Raw genomic sequence first — 25,903 nt, forward strand, 5'->3', positions numbered from 1 at the left:
TAAACTGCACATAAGGGCCCATAAGACAGTTTAAGAAGGTCAAATAATGTAATATTTGAGACAGCCCACAGGAAGGAGAGAACTGGATTGTTTATTCATTTATTTATTTTTAATGTAGACACGCAGACATATAAAGAGAGACAGGTTAACAAATTTTAAGACGTAAGATTTCTTTTTCCCCTTTAAGTTACTGACCATAAAACCCTTGACCATTGAAAACAGAAATGGACTCCACTGAGAGGGCCGGACCATTTATGGAGTCACTGGGTTCCTAGTGTTTCCGCAGCAGCACAAAGGCCACATAATGGGGCAGTCTATTTCATAGCTGCCACCAGCGCCCGTCAATTAGAAAGCCCTGGTACAGGCTGTGCAGGCATGCCATTGGTGGCATACCTGTGCTTTTTACAGTAGGTGACCATAGGAAAAATCCACCATAAATAGATCCACCCCTTTGAAAGCATTTCAGTGCTGCAGAGGGAGAGAAAGTCTATATCTGTTAATTAGAAAGGATCAAAGAACAGCCGCCCTTGTCTAGGAAAGAAGGGGCTAGCCTCAGTTTTTGGTTCACGATCTAGTTCATTTTTAGGTTGTCCATTAAAATATTTCCTTGGGCCTATTTTTTTTTTCAAAAAGTATTCTTGCTTTTCCTTTTTATTCAAAAAGTTTCAAACATGCTTCTTTAGTCCACCCTGTTGGCATGTTTGCTAAAAAAGATGCCGTGTGGGAGGACAGAGAGAGGAGAGCAAAAAACCAACGGTATTTACGTAGCAGGAACATTCCACAGAACTTTGCCCTTTGGCTTTTGAATAAGCAGAAGCACAGCAGGACCTCACCTCAATAAATATCTGTTTGCTTGTTTAAGATTTAGAGAGTTTATCAAAGGGAGGTGCCTTCTGACCACTGCGACACAGCTAACCTAGTTGACAACGGTTGGCGCGAGTGAGTGTTATTTGCTAAGAAACTGGGGTGGCAGGTTCCTCAACACAAATTTGCTTCACTGTTTTTGGGAGCCCCGATTTAAAAGGCGGGGGGGCGAGGGGTGTAATATTCCCGAGAGCCAAACCTCTAGCCCTGATTGCTCTCCTGCCCTTGTTAAGAAATGGAAGACATGTGTTGACAGTAAGAAGAAGTCTAAATGATGGAGTTTGGGTGAATGCCTCTGGAGCCTTAGCCAGCGGGACGGAAACCAATGAAAGACATAGTGTTCCCTGTGGGTAACACAGACCAAGAACGCTGTCCACGGAGTGCCAGGGGATGGTTATGGATTTCTTGGCAGCAAGGAGAAGGGGCTTTTGTGCATGGAGGAACAGCCTGCCAGTCAACTATATTTATGGAGCACCTGCTGTGTGGAATCTGAAAAGGAGAAGGAGAAGGGCCTTGTCCTCAAGAAGCTTGTGATCAAAGGGAGAAGAAAAGTCCCCATCTACTGTAAACCCTTTAGCATTCCCACTCACATTTGAAAAGGGAGAGAAACGGGTGATATTTAGGGGGTGTGCTGAGCCTTGTTACTGAAGTGGGGTGTGGACCAGCAGTATCACCTGAGAGCCTTTTAAAAATCTTTTTAGTTTTAAAATTAAAAAAAAAAAATTTCTGGAGAGGGGGTCTTGCTCTGTCACCCTGGTTAGAGCACAATCTTGGCTCACTGCAGCCTCTACCTCATGGGGTCAAGTGATCCTCCCACCTCAGCCTCCCAAGTCGCTGGGACTACAGGGAAGCACCAGCTAATTTAAATTTTTTTTTTGTCAAGATGGGATTTCATTATGTTGCCCAGGTAGGTCTCAAACACCTGGGCTCAAGCAATCCTCCCAGCTTGACCTCTTAAGCTACTATGCAGACTTGAAATGCAGAATCATGAACCTTTCTACTGCAGACCCCAAGAGTCAGAATCTGCAGTTTGATCAGATCCCTAAGTAATTAATATACATACTTCAGTTTGAGACGTTCTAAAGGATTTCTGGAAGTAGTGACTCTTGAATGTTTTAAGAGAGCAGATTGACTTGGTTCAGCAGCTCAAATGATACTAAAGGGAAATTCAGTTACCTGTGAGTTTCTTAAACACTGGTATCTTATCACATTGTAACCACTTTTATAACCCCTTTGACCTTGTTAAATTTATAATGGGAGTTCAAGGTGGCAAGGGTGCTCCTGCCAATGGTCCCTATTCAGTGAGGTACTGTGGAAATTACTGTTAATGAATGAATGTTATAGAGGCAGCCAATGAATTTTAGGAACACGTAAATGATTTTTAGAGAAGTGGGCAAAGCTGGGCATGACAGAACCTGTCAGAGACAAACATATGAGTTAGAGTGAGAGAGATGGATGAGCAGTTCCTTCCAGGTAAATGGGGACGTCATTTTCCATTTAAGTCATGCGCTGCTTGGCATTTACCACTCCTTGGTTTCCCAGTTTCCAGGTTTAAGACAACTGGAATTCTCTGTTTCAAATGCTCTGAAAAGTACTGAGGTTCTATTTTCTATTATCATTTCTGTCTCATCATGATTGATTGATTGAATAGTTGATTGATCTACTTATCTGCAGTGTACAAAGTATAATGCACATAAATTGCATCGAGCTCAATTACTATTCCCACTTTACAGTAGGGGTATGAGGGACCCACCTCTTCTGTCCAGTTCCCAGATGTTTCATCAGTCCCCACCCCAAATGCAAACATGTTTTAACACATGCAGCCCACAGACCTAGAAATAAGACATATCCTTAGCAGTCAGCATGTAGAGGAAGGCATAAGTGTCTTTTTCATAGGTGTGTCAGAGTAAAAATGATGATCACAATAATAAAAACCACAGAAAGATAAAGCCTATGTGACATTTGCCATGTTCTCTTCCCCTGTTAATGCATTCATTCCTGCCAATGACCCCTGAGTTAGACTGTGCCATTATTTCCATTTCATACTTAAGGGAATTGATGTGCACCCCACTCCTACAAATAGGGAGGGCAACATCCATATGAGGTTATGCGGCCTTGAGATTAAGACCAATCAATTCAGGGGGGAAAATGTACTTGCTCTGAGAAGTCCATCAGCCCTCTTCTGCCTTGGTCAACATAGGTAGCAGGGAAAGGAAGTGCGGACCCGGGCTGCAGAGCCCAGGCTCAGAGTCAGGCAAGCCTGGAGTAGAGCCTGGCTCCACCCTTCCTGGGCTGTGGGATCTCAAAGAGCCTCAGTTCCCACTTGCAAAATGGAGATAATCACAGCACTGATTTCATAGAGTTGTAAGGATTATAAGGATTCATATCCACTAGGTCCTACATGCAGTGGATCCTAATAAGGGGTTGCAATTTATTTACTCCTTCGCAGGCTATAAAGTAATGGGGTTTCAGTGATTTTGAGAAGGAAATGTTCTGGATCTGCCTATTTACTAGGCCAGTATACATTTTCCTTGCATACATTTTCTACTTCCTGCAACCATCCTACAACGGTCCTAGCATTAATGCCCTATAATGTTTCTGCCATTCTCTCTGATACAGATGGCTATTCATGACCAATGTCTTGTGGATTCAGTGGAGGTTGAATTAAGCCCTTTAAACTGTCACTTTGATTTTTCATCTGTTACATAGCCCAAGGGTGCTATAGACAAAATGGAAATGGAGACTGTGTATTCAGGGAACATTTACAGTTTCAGTGCCCAAGATGAGCCTCTTTTACTTATTTGATTAGAATTCACCATTGGCCTTAGTTAGATTTTAAGCAACCATGGTTACTCTTAAAAAAAACGGAAACTGGTTACATAGATGCTGAACAAGTATGATCAATGTAATAGTTCATATCCAACCACCAAAAGAAGCCCTCCTTAATTCTTTTGTATGAATTCTCTATGCGTTTTATGTGTTTTCAGCAATAAAAGGAGATACCAGGGAGATAAGAAAGGAAGGAATGATCCCTGGATTTGTTTAGATGGGGAGAAACAGAAACATAAATATACAGAGACTATCAGAAAATAATTAAGTCATAGTGAAAAGAGAATGTGTTATGACGTGGTCCAGAATGCAAAACAGTAAGGAGGAAGAACAGAATAGAATAATCAGCTCTGAGAATCTTGAGGAAAATGTTGGCAATGTGGATAAAGATTGCCAAATGATAATAATGGTAACAGTTAATTCTGTGAATTATAGAGCTCTTTCTACATGGCAGGAACTACCCTATGTATTGTACATAGGATTGGTACCGTAAGAGGCTATTTATTTTGTTATTCTTATTTTACTGAAGAATCTGAAGTTGTTAGAGATTAAGGAATTGTCCATGTTTGCACAAAGAATAAGGCATAGAGTCAGGATTCCGACCTAAGTCTGGCTCCAACACATGTTCAGAAAAAGCAGGAAGTCTGCTGGGGAGAACAGTGGCAGAAAGGTCAGAAGGTGAACAGAAATGGCTCTAGAACAGAGGGGCCATTGGAACGTAGTAAAAGAAGAGAGAGAAGGAAGTGCCCACCAACAGTGGCTTTGAATGCAAACCTGGGGAGTGCAGACCTAACCAAATCGTAATAGAAACCCTCTCAAGTAGAATAATGGGATGAAACACAGTTGTAGGATACATAACCTCTGCAGCTGTGAGGAAAGGAGACTGGAGGGATGAGAAATTTTTCTGTAGTCAGAGCCAGGAAGAAGTCCTCGGGCAGGGCATGGCAATGGCCCAGTCTAAAAGATAGAGTGTCAAAGAAATTGGCGTCTTGCTCTCAGTATTCTGATATCTGTGTGCTGCAACAACTTATTCAAAGCCAAGAGGGCAATACTGGATTTCCATTTCTGCACTCAGATCTCTGAAAATAAAATGCTTTGACTGACAGTTTTGTGCTTTGGTTGATGATTACACAGGTGATTCTTTCCATGATGTAGTGAAGAAACAAAAACATTTCTGACAATGCCATCCAAGGGACATTTGTGTTTTCACTGTATCTGCAAATTATATCACATCCTGCCATGTTTTCTTCTGCCTATCTATATAAGGTTACTTTTTTTGTCCCTTGGTTATATATATATTTTCTCTCTCACTAGTAAATAGTAATATACTTATTTATGGCCATCTGAATAAAAAGCTTAGTTTTGTTTTGTTTTTGAGATGGAGTCTCACTCTGTTGCCCAGGCTGGACTGCAGTGGCTGGATCACGGCTCACTGCAACCTCCGCCTCCCAGGTTCAAGCAATTCTCCTGCCTCAGCCTCCTGAGTAGCTGGGATTGCAGGCACGTGCCACCACATCCGGCTAATTTTTGTATTTTTAGTACAGACAGGGTTTCACCATGTTGGTCAGGCTGATCTCGAACTCCTGACCTTGTGATCTGCCCACCTCAGCTTCCCAGAGTGCTGGGATTACAGCCGTGAGCCACCGCACCTGGGCTAAAAAGTTTTTAAAAAACACATTGGAGTTTATACCAGTCACAAAATTAGTGATGGAAAAAGACATTATTGCATCCTGGCAGGCCTGCATTACTCTTTTCTTGATTTCTGTTGCAGTGAAATCCATTCATTTTTCTATGCTCATTCCAGCCTCCCTTGACTGGAACGGGGCAGTTGGCCTACACATAGTGGTGACTGTTCCACCAAACTGCTCGTTTTGAGCCTCGTTCTCGCTGCTCAACAAGAGTCACTTGTAGAAAAAAAAATGTGGAAATCCCATACACTGACAAAGGCTCCCAGGATTCCACAATGTCCCTATAATACAAAAACTTTGCTATCTCTATATTTTATTTAGTAATCAAGTAGAAAATAATTTTAAAAGTGATCACCTTCATTAACTGCCTCTTCTTGCCCTGGAGATGAAGCAGCTGGTTCATGAGTGAGTGATACTCATGTCACTAATTCCCAGTTCTGAGCATCCACAGAGATTTGGCAGGGGAAATGCTATGCTCTTTGTTCATGGGGATGCCTGTAGCTACTTGGAAATAGTATATTCTTTAACAGAAGTTTCTTTGTCAGACTTTATAGCCAGAGTGTTCTGTAATAACCAGACATCCAAAATCGGGTAAACCAAAACCTCAAAACTAGAGCTTGGAAAATTTTGTGTAAGTGTAGGTGGGAATCTACTCCAAACACATATGCTTCCAGAAATGACTATGAGAAGGCCTAATTCTGTTTCCCAGTGAATTGCACCTTCCTTGTAAAACAACAACAACAAACTGCTGCAAAGCCAGAGGACTTTGATGCCATCTTGGTTCACAAAGTGTCCCACGCAGCTGAACAGTGTTGGAGATGCAGGGGTGCTCTTGCTTTCTGGGAAAAGGGGTCTCATTTCTGCACTGACCTTACCTTAGACTCTGTGGGATATGCTCGCCATATACTTGCTGCCTACTGTGTTTCCCTTCGTCATAACAGTAGTCCTGCCCATATATGATTGGTGTTGCAGCCATTTCTCTAGAGGCAGGAAAACAGGCTCAGCACAGTTAAACGCCCAGGCTGCCTCTGGAGGGGATAACTAAATGGCAAGGACACTCAGATCCCCATTCTACCTTTATCTTTCTATCACTACACCATGCCACCTCCTGGAAATCTATATATACCATGCACAAACAGCAGCGTGTCTTGGGCCTTTTGATGCAGCAGGGTGTGTGTGTGTATGTGTGTGTGTGAAAGAAAGAGAGGTGTTTTCCTGCTCCATCCCTCTTGTGAGTACACACAGGTGAGATGGGGCTGTGCAAAACAGTTCTTCTCCGTGATAAATGAGCCTAACGCTTCCATGATTCTTTCCATTTCTAGAAAATGAAGTACCAGCCCCAGCCCCGCCCCCAGAAGGTGAGTAAAAACACTGGTTCACACATGTTTGCGCTGCAAATACAGAACATCCATCCCAGCATGATTTGGCCTCCAGGGGTGCTGTGAGCTGTGAGCTTTAACCTAACTTCTACTGAGAAGCTGGATGGTGACCTTTGTGATAAGTTGGTAATAACAAAAATAATACGTTGTGTTTATACAATCCTCTTGTGTTAATCTAATTTGGATGGCACTTCATATATATTAGGGGGAGAAATCTTATGAAACCTTTTAAGTTATGTAGAAGTTATTATGTCCACATTTTACAGTGTGGAGGCTGAGCCTCCATCCAAGAGGCTGAAGAATTTGTGAGGCTATTTCCCATATAATAAAGATCAAACAAACCCACATCTTCTTTATGAGAGTGGGGAGTGGATCCATCTCTACCCTGGATGATCCGCTGTCCCTTCTCAATTTGAAATATGTCATTATTGAGCACCTCCAGAAACTCCCTAGGGACTTTCCAGAAAGGTTTGGTGGCCTCTGAGGTTCAATATGGGACCAACTTCTTGAGTTCTTAGTACCATATTGTCCACCAGTGGGCAACAGAAAATGAATACAGAGATCCAGTGAGACCCTTGGCAGGTAGGGCAGTCCCCTGTGACACACAATATGTGAAGCTTGCTTTTATGTCTACGTATACCTAAAGAAGAGAAGAAGATTGGAAGACTGAAAGCTCAACATAGCTTAAATTCCCAACATGTCTCTTCAGAGTCATTTATCTGCCAAATAGCCCCAAGAAGGAAGCAACCAAAATCATGTGCATTTTCCTATAAAGACTCCAAAGTGGCCTTTCTCATCCCTCTTTCTCCTTGAAAAGGGTGAGAAACTGTCATCCATTCTATAATTATTCACTAGGTATTTACCCTGTACACAATTCTGACCTAACCCTTCAGAAGGATTCAGAAATACCTACCATATACATATTGATAGCTAGGTGCAAGCATATTATACCAGATGTACTGGGGAACTCTACACAGAAAACATTCTCCTGTATTCAAGTTTGTTTGCAGCCAAGTGGAAACTAGAATACAGCCTGGGGAACAATTAAATAAAATGCAACCACAACATTAAAACATTAGGCAATATTATAAGACCACCATCCCCCACCCCCTCACCAAGCAGTATGTGATTATTTGTGGGTTGCTTAAACTGGCAATGCGATATGAAGCCAGCAGGTCACTGCAGACCTGGTCCAGCTTAGATGAAAGCAGTTGGATAAGGTCTCAGTTTCCAATCATCTTTTCACACAAAAACTGATGAGGCAATTACAAAGCTTTCCTCCCTGGAAGTCATTTTTTCTTTTTTCTTTCTTTTCTTTTTTCTTTTCTTTCTCTTTTTTGAGACAGGGTCTTGCTCTGGAGTGCAGTGGCACCATCACAGCTCACCACAGCCTCAAACTCCTGGGCTCAAGCAGAGAGTGTTTTTCAGGAGGGCAGTTTGAGAAATCTATCTGCTCACAAGAGGCCCTTTGTCTAGCTAAGAATACTTCACACACTCAAACCCTAAAGCGTATAGAAAAGTATTACTACGTGCCAAAACGAACAAAACTGGCTCAGAGCCATGTGAGTTCAAACAGGAGCAAGCTCAGATTTATTTCCTTTAGATGTTGATCTTGAAACTAGTGTAGATGTTTGACATTCTTCTTAGGATCTTCCTCTTCTTTGGTATGTTTTCTCTTGGCCTGTAACAAATTTACTTTGACCAGCATTGAGCACACTGAGAACCTACTACTGGCCATTACAAGCAGACCTTTCCCTTCTGTTTTTCAGATTAGTTGCTGCCACTGACCCTCTACTGTTTCCTTTTTATGCCATATTTCATATTCATTGCACAATATTGACTTCCTCTTGCTCAAATGTCTCCTCCCAAACTCTGCTAAAATTGTCCTTTTTAGTTAACTGAGATTCGAATCTCTATTTATCAGTCCAAAAAAAGAGAATTCATTCTTGAAACAATTCTTTTCTTACATATACCATAAGTCAGATACCATTTGCAGATCTAAATATGATTCCAAACACAGAGAAATGCAAACTAGATGGTCTCAACTGATAGAATCTGATGTTACTCCTCTTGTTTTGCATTTATTGCCACTAAACCCAATCCAGAAGATTCACAGGGACACTGAAACATTTTATTTGAAACAACATATACTGCACACAATTACATATTTAGAATCATTACATGGGGCAAACTGACTTTTCTTTGAAAAGTCAGTCCCTTGTTGAGGTCTAAAATAAAGTGGCTCACATTTTTTTGCTCAATTCTACTCCCGCATGTTATATAACATGATCCAAGTTATATAACTTGGATATAGCGGGGTGTATTTTAACAAAATCTGTATTGAGTGTTCTTATGTGTGCTTTTCCGAAAATGATCAGATTGTTTTTCACTAAAAGTTTAGTGTGACTCTAAATTATAATTTCTAAACTTATAATTCATGTAGAGCACAAGTATTCAGTATTATTTATGACCTGTTCTGTTGTTGTTTATTCCTTCCATCCCCCTCTCCACCTCATTGCTCAACACACAATAAAATGCTTTAAGACACTTTAAAAAAATATGCTTGTACTTTCTACACAGAACCAAGTAAAGAGAAGGAGGCCGGAACTACACCAGCAAAAGGTGAGTTGGAGGGAGGGAGAGTGAGGCTGAATTCAACAAAATTAGAAGCAGAAAGAGGTCAGTAATGATGCCATGGTGGCCCCATAGAATATCTTTCATCAATGTGGTTTAGAGTTCCGCCTTTGCATCTTATCTGCAAGACCAGTATAATGACAAATGGTGTGTTGCTAAGTTTCCATTACATGTATTTCTAAAAGAAAAACAACGATAAAAATATCACAAGCACTTGTTGAGATGCCAGAAAACTAATTGGTAGTTTCCAAGTTTCAATGTGCATGCTAAGAAAAAGACGTGTTTGTTGTCTTCTTGGGAGTATATTAATTGGGAAAATTATCTGAATTAACTAGATTTTTATTTAAATGGAATGTTTTCATGTTATTGCGTGAACTGTTCCAGGTTTCACTAGTAATTTTAAAGGTTAGCATCTCACTTTGTAACACTGACTATGTGTTCGTGTAGATTTATGTAATGATTTACACAGATTCACAGTATAACATTAAGCAAACGTTATGTTGCTCCTTCTTGAATTGGAAACTAATTTATTCCTGTAATATTATCGTGTTTTTACTTTATATGGAGATAGTCTCATTTTAGAAAACAATCTTGCTCATATACTTCTGTTACTCCATGAAATACTAATTCCTTTGTCTCACCATGGAGGAAATGATTATCATTTCTGACCATCTGTCTTAAGAGCTAAGGAGCATTAGTCTTCTACAGGGGGAAGTTTTCATGAAGGTGGATTAGACAGTTTTGCTTTATATGTTTGTACTGCCATTTTAAAAGTAAACCTTTTATTTGCATAATGAATAACAAAGTCTAAATTTTGGAATCATTATTTTCTGACTGCAACAAGAAGTTTCTCTTTTTCCTGGACACTGCTCAAAAGCATGTTAAGTATCTCTCTGTTCTTGCTGTATCATATTTATCATATTTCATTATCTAATTTCTATGATATTCTTGTCTCCTATACATTAGTAAAATACTTTTTTTCTTTCTTGCAGTACATTGGATTACTTTTCTTCAGCTAACTATGCTCTCATAATGAATGCATAATGTTAGTATACTCTGTCCTTGACCTTCAGTGGCTCCCATGGAGAGTAACATGAATACTAATCCTGGCCACGTGGGCCACAGTTTGAAGGTTATTTACTTATGGAATGCAGACAGTGCAACCTCCTAGAACTCCTTCCATGGGATGGTTTCAAGGAGGTTTGGACATCCTGGCTGAAATTATTGTAACATTATTCTCTACAAAGCTATGGCATACACCTCTGTTTCTAAATTTGGAAAGTTGTTTGGGCCAGGCTGCAAGGCTCAACAAACAGAGCAAATGATGTAATCCCAGAGGGCAAGCTGTCAAAGTTTAAACAAAGCCGGTGCCTGACCCTTAATCTGAAAAGTCACCATATTATACTTGTATGTTTAAATGAGAAAATGCCTTTCCTTAAAGCCAACCAACCAACCAATAAAAACTCTTTTATTTATGGAGAATACAGCATGAAAGAGCAAGGCTAGATGACACAGGCATTTTGAAATTAGTAGCATTTTTCTGACATTTGCAGAAGACAAGCAAGACCATGATCACATGCAGTCACATGACCAGGTACATAAACTGCCACGTGTGTGTGTGTATGTGTGTGTGTATGTACATATATAGGCAAATACCTGTATATGTATGTATTCGTCTTACATGCGTAGGAAGCAAATCAATTCAGGATAGAAAGTCACATCCCTAAATAAAGAAGGTAAATGGATGGAAGTTTATTATAAATATACAGTCTTCTTCAACTATTACCCACTTTCATCAAGGACAGAGAAATTGCAAATAAAATACTTAAGCAAAAAGTAGACATAATAATTACTTCTACATGTCTATTCCTGGTTGAGAAAGGAGCCCTGCACAGGAATAAACAGGATTGATGGGTGCAACCTGCTTTTTTTCCAGCATGAACGAGAACTCCCCTGCTCTCCCTTCCTCCTCCAGCTGCCAGTGTATCTAATTTTTTTTAATCATTCAATTCAGGTTTCACTCCTTTGTACAGCTTTCCCCTGACCATCCTGGCTCACTTTTAACTCCTCTTGTTTCTCCTGATTTTTCTTGGACCTATTGCCTCCTTCATTTAATCATTCGTGTCTCCATGTAATCATACATTAATGGTTGACTCCTTTCCCTAACAGGTTGTAAGCTTCTTGACATTGGCCCCCTTATCTTATTCCCTCCAGCATCTGGCAGAGAGCTGCACATAGTAATCACCTAATAAATACTTGCAAAATGAATGAGCAGTCGAATGGCTTACCTGGTGACCATTCAGTGGTAATCTGGATAGATTTTTTTTTTTCCATTCAACATGTGTGCTGGGTAGGATGAACATCCTATGTACATTCTTAGTCACTGAGGGTCTGGAATGAGGCACTGCTGCAGAACAGATGGATGATTTCCATTGTAAGACCAACTTGCCTAAAGCTACTGAAAATGGTCATGCCTGGATTTTAGTACATTTTCAGCACTTTAACTGGTCTTCTATTTAATTAGTTGACATATATTCAATTAATTGCTCCAAATCTGTCACTATTAGGAACATTATTTGTTGCAATACAGACTTAACATCATTCCCAGATTTATTGAATCATTCTGCAACAGCTTAGAAAAATGTTTTTTGAAGCCACAGAGAGTTGTTTGATTCTGATATTAATCTTAGAAGTACTGTTTGTGGTTAGATTTGCTGACTTTTTCAGATTTACTAAAAGTCTCTGTCTGGAAAGCAGCCTATTTCCCAGAAAAGGGTTTTATTATTGTTTGTTTGCTTGCTTGCTTGTTTGCATGTGGCTATGTATCCAGCTATCCTGTTCCTTAATACTGACCACTTTGTCCTGGGACCTGGGCAAAGTCTCCTGAAACTGAAACAAGAGAGATGACAATAAAGAAATGTGTTTAGCCAAACAGCAATAGCAGAAATTAGATGTGCAAATCCCCTTCAGGGTAATCATACTAGGAGGCAATGCCCTTATAAAAATAATGCTGCTCTGGCTTAGAATTCTTTCACAATAATTACAGGTAGCAAATCAATGGAATGCTAAGTATAGGTTCTTTTCTGTATGTTCAGTGGGGTCAAATATCCACCTTTTATTGTAGCACATATTTATTCAGCAAGATTTGCTGAGTGTTGGTTACATGCCAGGCACAGATCTGGGCACTCGGTCCTCCTGGAGCCAAGTTACACTTTAGGGGGAAGAACAACCATCAACAGAGGAAGGCGGATTTCAGTTTTGGAAGCAGACAGGAGTCACAGAGGGCCATGTGTAGAGAATAACGTGGGTGATCAAGTGGGATCATACTTTTTTTTCCATCAACTAAGATCCAACATCCTATGTCTGAACATAGGGTAATTAGAGTCGGTTTCTGCCGTGCCTCAACAGCTGGCCCCATGGAAAGCTCCGAAACTGGTTCTGTGGCTGGTCTCAAAAGTGACAGCAGCATTAGAAACAGAGACCACTTTAAAGACCAGTACTCATTTCCATGCCTAAGTACTGATATATATATTTTTTACATTGTATTAGCTTAGAGTCTATATCTTTTTTTTTTTTTTTTTTTTTTTTTTTTTTTTTTTTTTTTTTTTTTTTTTTTTTTTTTTTTTTTTTGTAAGCTCAGTTGGTAAAGGTGCTGACTTTTTTATTACTGCTTTTGGTAATCACTAAAAGGTAAATAAAAACTTATTTTCTTTTCCCAGGCATGCACCATATAAACTATCGTGAATGAACCCTATGTGTATTAAATATCTCACATAACCTGAGATGAAGTCTTCCTTTTGTATGAATGTGATTGGCAGATGAGGAAGTGAATCAGCAGCAGCTCCAACACACTTTCCCCTGAATGATGTGATTTTAAGTTAAAAGAATGTTTTTTAAAAAATTTAGGTTCTTTCACATCTGCAATAATATTACCCTGGCGCTTTTTACTAGCATGCCAAAATATTTTTGTACAATTTACCTTTAGGTGTCATACAATCAGCCATCTACTAAAATTTCTCTAGGCTTGATCTATATATTCTAATTACATCACTTCTTTGTAATGAACTTTGTTAAAAACTAGTATCACCACACTTTTCAATTCGAAGACACAGCCACTATGAGGCAAGATTGATTTAATAGATTTTGGGAAGAAAAATTCATTAAATGTACCTATTTATTGTAGGATAAATCATGATTTTATAAGCATCAAAGTGTGCAGGCATGTATCATCTCATTAAGGAAATGCAATGAATTAACCGAATGCCTCAAAACATAATGAATTAATGTTAGCTATTGTTATTGTCTCCCATATTTTATTGCTGTTGTTATTTTGGTCACAAACACCAGTATGTACTACAACTGATTACTCTGCTTGAGGAATTCATGAATTTGTCTCAATCAAACAAGGTATTGTATCAGCATTTAATTGTTTGTTTACAAGTCACATATATTTGAATTTTATAAGCTTTTGGTCTTTATTCTTAAATCTCAACAATTGTCTCAAGTTCATATTGCTTAAATAATTTTAAAAGGCAATTTAAAATCAGCCATAGGTAGGAGTTATTTTATGCTCAAGAGAGTTTGGATAATTACAAGAATTTACACATTCTACTATCTCTGGAGCTTTTTATTCAGTTACAAGTCTGTCACTCTCATTCTGAAGTATTTATGTATACTCCCTTAAAATCCCAGCCTTGTAATATAAGACTGGGTTCTTTCTCTACTTTCTAGGAGTTCTTCTCTGGGAACTTCTGTTGTTTAAATAATCATTTTTACGGTCTTACAAATGCTATTTTCCCATGACTTACAGATGAATAAAATTCTGCTTTGGTAAATTGCTCTTCTAGGTAGCTAGGGGAGATAGCCCTGCTGCTCTGAGTCTGTGGTTTCCCTGTATATCATATTCCAAAAAGTCAAAATGTGATGTTTATGTATTCATCGTCACCACTTTTAAATAGAAAAACAATGAAATATGGCTTACATATTATATTTTTTGTTTTGTTTGAAAATGTTGTTTGTAAGATGCTATGTCTTTCATATATATATTGTTGAACTGGACACAACCAGAAAGATCTGGATATTTCATTTGCCTCCTAGCAATAGAACCTAGTTTCTACGGCAAATAAGAACAACTAAACATTTCAGTCTCATCGAACTCAACCAAATCCAACAAGGCAATTTTTTGAGAATTTAAGGTCAGAATCCCAACATCTTAACTACATTTCCCAATCTAAAAAAAAGTGCCAGGATCGAAGCAACTTTTAAAAGAAAGGAAACTGACTGGGCGAAATGGCTCATGCCTGTAATCCCAGCATTTGGGGAAGGCAGAGGCGGGCAGATCACTTGAGCTCAGGAGTTTGAGACCAGCTTGGCCAACACGGTGAAACACCATCTCTACTAAAAATACAAAAATTAGCCGAGCGTGGTGGCAAGCACCTGTATTTCCAGCTACTTGGGAGACAGAGGCAGAATTGCTTGAACCTGGGAGGCGGAGGTTGCAGTGAGCCAAGATGGCGCCACTGCACTCCAGCCTGGGCGACAGAGCTAGACTCCATCTAAAAAACAAGTAATTAATTAATAAAAATAAAAGAAAGGAAACAGTAAACTTTGCTCATGTTATGTTTTCTAGCACTTTCTCAAATTCAAAAATTTATGTGCAATAAGTCAAAGCTTGCCAACTGAAAAGTCATTGCTCTTTGCAATTACTGCTGGGTGATCTAGAGGAAGACTTTCATGATACTGTGAAGCACTGCATTAATATGTGTTCCTTCGTAGTCTAAAATGATTGTGCATGTCTTCCAAATAGTCTTAACATTTAGTAGACTTTAAAACTACTCACCTTTCAAATTTTTGCTGAAAAAACATTGCTGGCTGGGCGTGGTACCTTCTCAAGCCTATAATCCCAGCTTTGGGAAGCTGAGGCAGGAGGATTGCTTGAGCTCAGGAGTTTGAGACCAGCCTGGCCAATATGGTGAAACTCTATCTACGAAAAATACAAAAATTAGCCAGGTGTGGTTGCACATGTCCATAGTCCCAGCTACTCAGGAGGCTGAGACATGAAAATTGCTTGAACCTGGGAGGTAGAGGTTTCAGTGAGCTGAGATTGCACCACTGCACTACAGCCTGGGCAATAGATTGAGGCTCTGTCTAAAAAAAACAAACAAAAAAGCCCAGAATGCCATTATTACGTATTCTATGCATGTAATGAACCATCACATGTACCTCATAAATATATACAAATATTATTATGTATCAATCAATTTTTTAAAAACAAGATTGGCATTAGGAGAAATGCCTAATGTAGATCATGGGCTGATGGATGCAGCCAAGCACCACAGCATATGCATACCTAAATAACAAACCTGCCCGTTCCACACATGTACCCCAGAACTTAAAGTATAATAATAATTTAAAAAATTAAAAACAGAACTAAAAAAAAAAAGACAAATTTCCTTCACTTTAGTTTCATACTTTCAGAAGTATGTGAATACTCTTCAGTCATTTTGTGTTCTAGATCATTGACTCAAGGTTTCATTATGCTCTGCGCACGAACAAAAAGTAAACCACCACAAAACCTTTGTAAAGTGTTCATTCGACCCAAAATGTTTCAAGCTTATAGTTTACATATAATAAAGAAAGCTCCTTTCTAGGATATGATTGAATTTTAACTTCATTTCTGTTAATTCTTACAGGACTTTAAATCAAGATTCTTATATACTTCAGTAAGTAAAAGCCTTTGAATAGGTGACAAGAATAAAGTACTAAATACTGAATTAAACTTATGGCAAATAATAATATAGAAAAATTACAAAGTATTTTATTTTTGATAATGTAAAATTTTAAATATTTCACAGTCTTCTGAAATACAGAATTCTTTAATAGCTCAGAAATACCTATGCTGGGCAAATGCACAATTTTGTGGAATGTGAATATATGTACATTATTTCAGAAGAAAAAAATTCAAAGTGAACTAAGTTTTGGAGGTGATAATGACCATATCATTTCTTATCACCCCCATTTCCAGAACATATTATTTGTACATTCAGAGCTTTCAGATGTCCTGCAGTAAACATGAACACAAAACAGTAATATACAAGCATTTAACTCCAGCCTAACATTTTTCAAGCCTTTTTGACCACAGAGAGCTTCCTATTAAGAATCTAAAATCCCACATTACCCAGGGAATCACCAATTGGATTCTGAAGTAATGATATTAATATATTATATTAATACATTATAAATATATAACAGTTATTTTATTTAAAAGTAATAAAACATATCCCTGGGCCAGGCGCAGTGGCTCACACCTGTAATCCCAGCACTTTGGGAGGCTAAGGTGGATGGATCACAAGGTCAGGAGTTCGAGACCAGCCTGGCAAAGATGGTGAAACCCCATCTCTACTAAAAATACAAAAATTAGCCGGGTGCAGTGGCGGGTGCCTGCAATCCCAGCTACTTGGGAGGCTGAGGCAGGAGAATCGCTTGAACCCGCGAGGCGGAGGTTGCAGTGAGCTGAGATCACACCACTGTACTCTAGCCTGGGTGACAGGGCACAACTCTGTCTTACAAAAAAAAAGAAAGAAAAAAAAAAACATATCTCTGTTTGACAATTTGGGACAAAACATTTCAGGCCAGTAGGTAATACTTGTAGTAAATATTCTAACAGATTATACTTAAATGTACTATTTTACATTTTTGTCAGTTTTTCTTTAAAGCACTTTTTAACATTCCTGTGCATGTGTTTCGTATATCCTATTTTGTACAGTCAAATACATTTACATTTTGAAATCCACATTCTAGTTTGCTTTTGCTTTTCTTTTTAGAGTCAGGGTCTTATTGTGTCATCGAGGCTGGAGTACAGTGGCATGATCATGGCTCACTGCAGCCTCCAACTCCTTGACTCAAGTAACCCTTTGGCCTCAGCTTCCCAAGTGGTTGAGACTACAGGCACACACCACCAAGCCTGGCTATTTAAAATATTATAATTATTATTATTTTACAGAGAGAGTCTTGTTATGTTGCCCAGGCTGTAAATTCACAAATATTCTACTATTTTAAGTATAAAGATTTTATTAGTTATAAAAACACTAGTTTATGCTTTGGGAAGAGCAGAGAAGAGGTTCAGATAACACCAAATGCCTCTCTAAGGATGTAAAATGTGAACTTTGACTGTTCACAGACCTCAGTGATGTGAGCACTGCTGCTCAGGAGTAACAAGTTGCTAAAATGCAGACGGGATGGGTAGTATTTCTTGCTTCTCATGATGTTTCTGTATGTTAATGACTTGTTGGGTAATTATTAAGGTACTAGAACTGATAAATGTGTACAGGGTCCTTTGCAATAAAACTGGTTATGACTTGATCCAGGTGTTTAACATTTGGGGTTGTTAAGTCTGACCATACATCACTGTGATAGAATGTGGCCTTTTTCAAGGATGAAGATACAAGTCTTAACTACCTTATAGTTAAGTCTTACCTTAACTATAAGGTAACTTATAGTTTCCCTAAAAAAATTTTAAAAATTTAAAAAAAGTAAACCTGGCACTACAGAATATACTATGTGCATTTATAATAGCTGTTTTATATATTGCAGTGTTAACATTTTAAAATTAAATGTTTTACATTCACAAATGATGGGGAGTCTTATCATTAAGGTGTGTGTAATTTAGAGTCCAGCTGGTTTTATTCTAACTGGACTGCACTTGTTTTCATAGTGGTAAAATGCTATGCACATTTATACCTTGCATAAGTCCTCATTCTACCACATATGAACTAACCCTCTAGCTGAGAATACAAACACTAGCTGGGGAGATAGGGCTGTAGCATAAAATACAAGTTATTCAAACCAGCATCATCTGTTACTCATATTCTTATTTAGTTAGCGCAGCTTTTCATTGTGTCGTGGTTGATCTCATAACTAGGTTGAGTTTTCCTCCTCTGCTAACAGGAAACAAGAACCAATGCCGAAGTTCTTTTTCTTATGCATTTGTATTATGAAAAGCACAAAGCTCCTGTCCACTGAACTTTTGCCAATTAAGACAGTGTTGGGTTAGGTTGCATCTGGTTACTGTCCTGTAAAAATCCCTTTTATAGAGATAGTGTTCCAAGCAGTTTTAAAATTTATCCTTCTACTGAAGTTTTTAGGTCAATTATGTATGCTGACTAAGTTTACAAATAAATTTGTTTATCCAAAATAAATAAATCAAATGTGAACTTTGAAGTTCAGATGTTTTCCAAAGGGGAAATGTTCTGCACATAAACACTAAAAGACATATTTTGAATTTCACAAATGCACATGGGTAAATATTAATAATACAGCATTGTCTAACACCAATATTATGTCAAAAAAATGCTTATAAAGTTAATTGGTTTATATTAATTTATCTTGACTTTTGTTTCTTAGACACTGAAGAGCAATTAATCACGAGGTTTTCTGGGTGGAAATGAGTTCTCAGACAGTACATATATTGGCTTTTATGTCTGTGTCCAAATGAATGTGATATATGAATAATGTCTGTCATTCACAGTTACAAAATCAGGACTTGAAAACCACATCCATTATTGATTTTATCAAGGTTTGATTTTTAGCATTCATTTTTTCCTGACCTACAGTCACATAAAACACTTGCAGTGTTCCATTTTTAAATCTATGCTTCCATTTGGATTACATTACTCTCTCAACTTTTTATTTATTTATTTTCTTTGCCTGAAATACTCAGGTTTAACTTTTCAGGTACCAAGTCTTCTCAGGCTTGCTCAGCAGTTGAAAGTGTATTGTGTGGTTTCTCCTCTTCTTTTTCAGATTTCTCTTTTCTCAGGTTACTTGGGATGAAGTCCTTTACTCCTTGACTTTTTACTCCTATTTCTTGTTTCAGATGAAGAGGAAGTCTCCCCGCCTAGCGCCTTGCCTCCAGGTTAGGATACTTTCTACCCTTTTCCCTGCTTTTAAATTATTCATTGACAGTAAAGGAAAAGAAAAGGCAGAGAGCCTCCTCACTGAGTCAGTATACAGAGCAGGGGAACCAGGTTTTGCCTGTGCTGGCACCAAGAAGGAAATGTTAGCTTTAATGACAGGTTTTTGTTTTACATGAGAAACTTCTTAGAGACATTCTTTGAGAAATAAATAAGACTGGTAAATCTTGGGTATAAATGCTAGGAGTCAACACATTTGTCTTCCATTTCTCACTCTATAACCACCCTTTTCCCCTGTTCTTTAAACTTAGATATTTGGATTTCTTTTCTTTTCTTTTCTTTTTCTTTTTTTTTTTTTTGAGACTGAGTCTCACTCTGTTGCCCAGGCTGGAGTGCAGTGGTGTGATCTCGGCTCACTGCCACCTGCACCTCCCAAGTTCAAGCGATTCTTGTGCCTCAGCCTCCAGAGTAGCTAGGATTACAGGCGCACGCCACCATGATAGGCTAATTTTTATATTTTTAGCAGAGACATGGTTTCACCATGTTGGCCAGGCTGGTCTTGAACTCCTGACCTCAAGTGATCCACCTGCCTTGGATTCCCAAAGTGCTGGGATTACATGCATGAGCCACCATGCCTGGCTGGGATTTTTTTAATGTTTCTATCATTTTAAAATAAGACATATACTTTTATAGATGCTTTCATAGTTGGAGCTCTACTGATTTTCCATCCAAGCCAACTTATAGGGTTTTTTTCCTTCCTATCACCAAAGGAGACAGGGTTTAGGGGAATCCAAGAAGGTTGAAGTCAGCACTCAATTTTCAACACTTTTCCACCCCTCTACATCACCCAAATTACACTTTCCTTTCAGGTTTGGGTAGTCGGGCTCTGGAAAGAAAAGATTCAGGTGAGCACAAGCCCAGACAACGCATCCTGACCTCATCCTAATACAATCACTAATGACCTCATTTCTTGAAGCTGTATTGACTCTAATCCTTGTCTTACTCAGTTTGCAGTTTTTATAGCAATCTTTCATTACGTTTCCTCTTGCAAGAAAACTAATGTATTGAGAAACAATTAATTTTGCATGATATACACTCATTCAAGGATATAGCCACATAGACCACAGGTTTTTTCTATCATTTTTAATAATTAGCAAATACACAGAGCTCAATCTTCATAACTTTGAGTGCCAAAGTAAGATGATAATTCACATTCTTATAGAACTTTACATACAGATAATAAAACACTTTCAAATGCATCCTGTCAGCCGTAGCTCCTGTTCTGTGAAGTTATTCATTCATTCACCAAATTTTCACTGAGGACCTAATATGATCCTATAATGGGCCTCTTATGGCCAACCACTCCTAGAGGCACTGTAGGTATAGACGTGAACAAAACAATAGAAACACTTAACCTCACGTTGTAAATGTGAAAGATCACTTTTGTTCCTATTAATATCACAAACACAAACAACATAAAATTTTAACATTAACTTGGGTGTTTAAAAATGTGTGATCATATTACTATGATAGTCACATGATTGTGAAAATGTTTAACTTCATTGTGAAAATGATGGTCAACTACAGATAGAAATATCAAGTATGACTGACACATGAAAAATAAGATAATTAAATGTGCATTTTCCTTCTTTTCAAGAAACATTAACAGGCAGAGAGTTGGCAACCTACGCATTTGCTTTTCCAGCTATTAAGTGGCTGAACCTGAACTCTACATTCGGCTCAGAGACAGGGGAAATATCTACAGTTCTCTCTGCTATCCTAGAATTGGAATTGACTGTAGAGTAAACCAAGCACCAGAGTGCAAACTAGATGATGCAAAAGAAACTCTATTTCCAGCTTGTCTCGCTTCATGGGAAAGCCTCAAACAGTTTCTTTTTCTTTCCAGTTCTCTGTTTGGTTTGGTTTGGTTTTTTTCCCCTTGCAGCACAATGCTAGTATCCTTGCAATTTGTACCACAGGTCATGATCTGTTTCTTCCTTGTCAAACAATGGCCACATCTGTAGAACCCTAATAAAACTCTCTTACAAAAGCAAGGAATCTAGAAATACCAGGCCAGGCTTGGCTCTCTGACCCTTGTCAGACAGTTTACCCTCCAGTGGACCCATCCCTTTAGTCTTTTCCCATGTAGTTGTATCGATGTGGCCTTATCGATGTGACACCTTTTCTTGGTGTCATCTAGAAAAACACCAAGAGTACTGCTTTAATACACTGACCGCCATTGTTTACCTATTAAGGGACAGGCAGGATGGAGAAACAAAGGAACTATGGCCACCAACAAAGAGAGAATAACAGCTTACTTAGAAAATTCCACTATTGCTAGGAATTACAAAATGCTCTTTGCCCCATGATGGAATAGATACCCCTGTAAGAATGGGAATCAGTTCTCCTCTACTGATGGCTGCTGGGTGTGGAAAGAATGACGTTGTATTTATCTGGGTTTAATAGACAAAAAAAAAGCTACAGCGTTGGTGAGAACAACAAATCCAGGTAAGACTGCCTAAGAAGAGCCTGGCCCTGAAATGATCCTTTTCCTCCTTTCTGCTCATCAGAATGGTCCCTTGGCGAATCACCTGCTGGGGAGGAACAAGACAAGCAGAATGCCAACTCCCAAGTGTCTGTCTTGTTTGTTGAAAAACCTCAAGGAGGAACAGTGAAAGTTGGTGAGTGCACAGCATTCAATCCTACCTTTTTTAAAAAATTAAGGTGAGCCGGGCATGGTGCCTCCTGTAATCCCAGCACTTCAGGAGGTCAAGGCAGGCACATCACTTGAGCTCAGGAGTTCGAGACCAGCCTGGCCAACATGGTGAAACCCAGTCTCTACTAAAAAGACAAAAATTAGCCAGGTGTGATGGCAGATGCCTGTAATCTCAGCTACTTGGGAGGCGGAAGTTGCAGTGAACCGACATTACACCACTGTACTCCAGCTTGGGCAACAGAGCAAGACTCAAAAAAAAAAAAAAAAATTGAGTTGAAATTCACTCATAACATTAAACATTTTAAAGTAAACAATTCAGTGGCTATTAGTACATTTACAATGTTGTACACCCACCACTTCTATCTACTTCTAAAACATTTTCATCCCCCAAAAGACCCTATATCCCATTAAGCAGTTATTCCTTATTGCCCTCTCCCCCCAGGCCCTGGCAACCATTAATCTGCTTTGTCTCTCTGGATATTTCATATCAATGGAACCAGACAATGCAAGACCTTTTGTGTCTGGCTTCTTTTACTTAACCTAATGTTTCCAAAGTTAATCCACATTGTAGCGTGTATCAGTACTTCATTCCTTTTCATGGCTAGATAATATTCTACTCTTTACAACCTGAAAAGATGAGTGACAGCTATGATTTCAGTAACCTTCAGCACATAGGAGTCCACTGCCTGCACCCCAGAGCCAGGTGGCTTGGGTTCCAATCTTGATCTGCTTCCTGCTAACTACTGCCCTTGGAAAGACAGTTTAACCTCTTCATGCCTCAGTTTCCCCATCTGGAAAATGGTGACAATAATGACCTAGCTGTGAAGTACTTTAAACAGTGCCTGACATACCATAATGCTCTGAGCCGGTATCTGCTGTCATTATCACAACTCACTCCATAAGGTGATTCCAAATCTATACACATGCTAGGTCATAGTTCATAATATCCGAGACAGCTGATCAGACAAATAGTCCAACTCTTCAAATATTCAAATTTAAAAATATTGATTATATACCTCCTGTTTTAGGCACTGAGTAAAACATGTGAGCACTCAGAATTTACAGTCTGAGAGGAGCAGACAAAAAAATTAAATAGTCACAAATGCCAAGTGCTATGACGGAAGGATGATGAGCTGGAGGAGGACGTGAGGGCTGAAAAATTTTAACCAATAAATCTCTATAAGGGATATAGTATGATCTGAACTAGTCTTTGACGCTTATCAATATTGTGCAAATGAGTACATGGCTAACTATATTCCAGAATTACTTCTTTCCAGGCTAGAATGTCAAAATACACTGCATGTGAATGGAAATGTTGGTTCCCTTTGTGTTCCTATAAGACACTGAAATGCTGGGCTGGCAGCTGGACTACAGTGTCATGTCCTCAGGGTCTAAATCACTCCATACAAACAGATTGGCAGGTGTACTTCAAGATCAGTTTGATTTAGTCACATTCCTATAATTTCGGGCTTCTCATCACCTTGCCTAATAAAAAGAGTGAAAAAAAATCCAATTTTTTAATTTTATTTCACATATATATCCATATGTATGAAATATAATTTCATATATATATATATCATATGTATCCATATATATGAAATAAAAAATTATCTAAATATAAAATTATCCATATATAAAAATTACTTCCACTGGTTTCCCTATTACTTTTTCTACTCCATAAACTCCCAAAGCAGAACAAGTTGGAATAGCCTAAGGACCTCTAGAGGATTCATAAAAAATCAGGACCAATTCATTGCACAATTCCAAGGGCACCAATCACACCATATTCTGCAGTACAGTCCTGTGTCAACTCCTTCCAGTTGAAAGCAAAACAAATGACACTTTTTAAAGACGAAGCTGAATCACCTGTGCTTCTTCTAGGTGAAAATATCACCTTCATAGCCAAAGTAAAGGCTGAAGATCTTCTGAGAAAACCCACTGTCAAATGGTTCAAAGGAAAATGGATGGATCTGGCCAGCAAAGCTGGGAAGCACCTTCAGCTGAAGGAAACCTTCGAGAGGCATACTCGGGTAAGGTCCTGAACTCCCAGCACAAGGGCTCGCTAGCTCGTTCCTTCTGTGTGACTAAATGATCATTTTCAAGTTCAGCTTTGAGAGACTTCAGTTCCAGAAAATTCTCTGGAGTTACCATTCCTAGTGTCTACACTCTACTTCGATCGCCCTGCTGTGTCCAGGGGTTGCAGGACACATCTGCCCTCCTATACTGAGAACGTTGTACAGAATTCTCAGAGACAGACACAGCTTTAAGCCAATGCTGAGAAATTTGGAAAATAAACTGAAACGTGTGTGTCTGGATGCATTTCATTGCAGATATACACATTTGAGATGCAGATCATCCAGGCCAAAGAGAACTATGCGGGAAATTACAGATGCGAGGTCACCTATAAGGATAAGTTTGACACCTGTTCATTTGATCTTGAAGTGCACGGTAAGTGAACCTTCTTGCCTAGATAAATATAATTTTTTAATGGGGTGTGAGAAAATGGAGGAGAAGTTCATTTCATACTACGACATTTTGGGGGAAGTTCTCCTTCAAAACTGTGTGTTTCTGATTGTTGTAGTCTCAGCAACCCTGCTGAATTAAATTGTAATGGGACAATTTATAATAAAAGTGGAATGGGGGGGATTTTATCACTAAATATCTCTTGTCCATGCTATCTATATCCCTTCAATCTCCCAGGTAAAAGATGATGTCAGTTTTTGCTGCTATAGAATGTATGTTTCATGGGGTCCACTTCCCCACTCAGGTTTGGGGATAAGGTAATATGCTATGAGAGCTCAGGATACCCAGGTGGAAGGGAGAATTTCTCTTATAAAGACTAATGTCAGATATGGCAGTTCTTTATCCATATGTTCTGTGTACAACCCAGAGTAAAGATAGAAGGCCTAAATGCATACATTTAGGTTGGGAAAAAACCTCACTTATATAAGTATACAAAGGAAAAGTTGACTTGGCAGCAAATATTATAAACTTAAGGTGAATGTAAAGTGTGATATAGTTGCAAAAGACAAAGCAAATGTACTTTTATTTTATTTTATCTTATTTTATTTTATTTTTTTTATTTTGAGACAGAGTCTCACTCTGTTATTCAGGCTAGAGGGCAGTGGCACAGTCGTGGTTGACTACAACTTTCATCTCCTGGGTTCAAGTAATTCTCGTGCCTCAGCCTCCCAAATAGCTGGGACTCCCAGCTAATTTGGGGGCAGGGGTGGTATTTTTAGGAGAGACGGGGTTTCGCCATGTTGGCCAGGCTGGTCTCAAACTCCTGTCCTCAAATGATCAACCCACCTTGGCCTCCCAAAGGGCTGAGATTACAGGTGTGAGCCACTGTGCCCGGCCATGAATGTAATTTTAAACTGGGCTATTCCAAGTGCTATAGGATCTAAGTTTAGGAAATGATACTTCTCTCTACAACATGCTACATGTTCTACATTTGGAGTGATGTCTTTAGCTGTGGGCGCTATACCTCTGTCTGATCCTCTTCTGGAGTGGGGTAAACAGGAAAAGGAAGAATCCAAAAACCACACCCTACCTAGCTTGAGTGTGTGGGTGAAGGAAGTCAGGCATACATGGCTTGTTGCAAAGAGGGGAAGGTCTGTCACACAGAACAAGGAAAACAAAGAAAAAGCCCTTTTCCATGCACAAGAAGCATTTAGTTTAGAATCAAAAGGCAGAAACGATGAGGAGGTGAATTTTGTCTTAACATTAGGATGAGCTCTTTGGTTAAAGCTATGTAGGAAGGCTGTGAGTCTCACTCAGAGTGATGTCAAGCAGAGGCTGGAAGGCCATGGGTCGGCTGCTGTGGATATTTCTGTATTAGGGAATCTGGAGTCCTGGGCAGCACGACTTCACCCTGGCTGG

At 38.9% G+C, this 25,903-nt stretch overlaps 1 protein-coding gene and 1 long non-coding RNA gene across 2 annotated transcripts in view; both read left to right on the top strand.

Moving 5' to 3' along the window:
* Positions 1-25,903, top strand: part of MYBPC1 (myosin binding protein C1) — a 101,605-nt gene that overhangs the window by 13,512 nt on the left and 62,190 nt on the right. The window contains exons 2-8 of the mRNA XM_037732502.1: positions 6,704-6,739; positions 9,341-9,382; positions 19,269-19,307; positions 20,175-20,210; positions 21,876-21,986; positions 23,903-24,051; positions 24,352-24,469. Coding sequence (XP_037588430.1) covers positions 6,704-6,739; positions 9,341-9,382; positions 19,269-19,307; positions 20,175-20,210; positions 21,876-21,986; positions 23,903-24,051; positions 24,352-24,469 — 531 coding nt within the window. The remainder of the gene's footprint in view (positions 1-6,703; positions 6,740-9,340; positions 9,383-19,268; positions 19,308-20,174; positions 20,211-21,875; positions 21,987-23,902; positions 24,052-24,351; positions 24,470-25,903) is intronic.
* LOC119469189 lies at positions 9,389-14,374 on the top strand. The gene is made up of 2 exons (XR_005198006.1): positions 9,389-10,988; positions 13,114-14,374. It is a non-coding gene; the product is annotated as an uncharacterized LOC119469189 (long non-coding RNA).

The sequence above is a fragment of the Cebus imitator genome, unplaced genomic scaffold, assembly GCF_001604975.1.
Source record: "Cebus imitator isolate Cc_AM_T3 unplaced genomic scaffold, Cebus_imitator-1.0 Scaffold18, whole genome shotgun sequence".
NCBI classification, from domain to species: Eukaryota; Metazoa; Chordata; class Mammalia; order Primates; family Cebidae; genus Cebus; species Cebus imitator.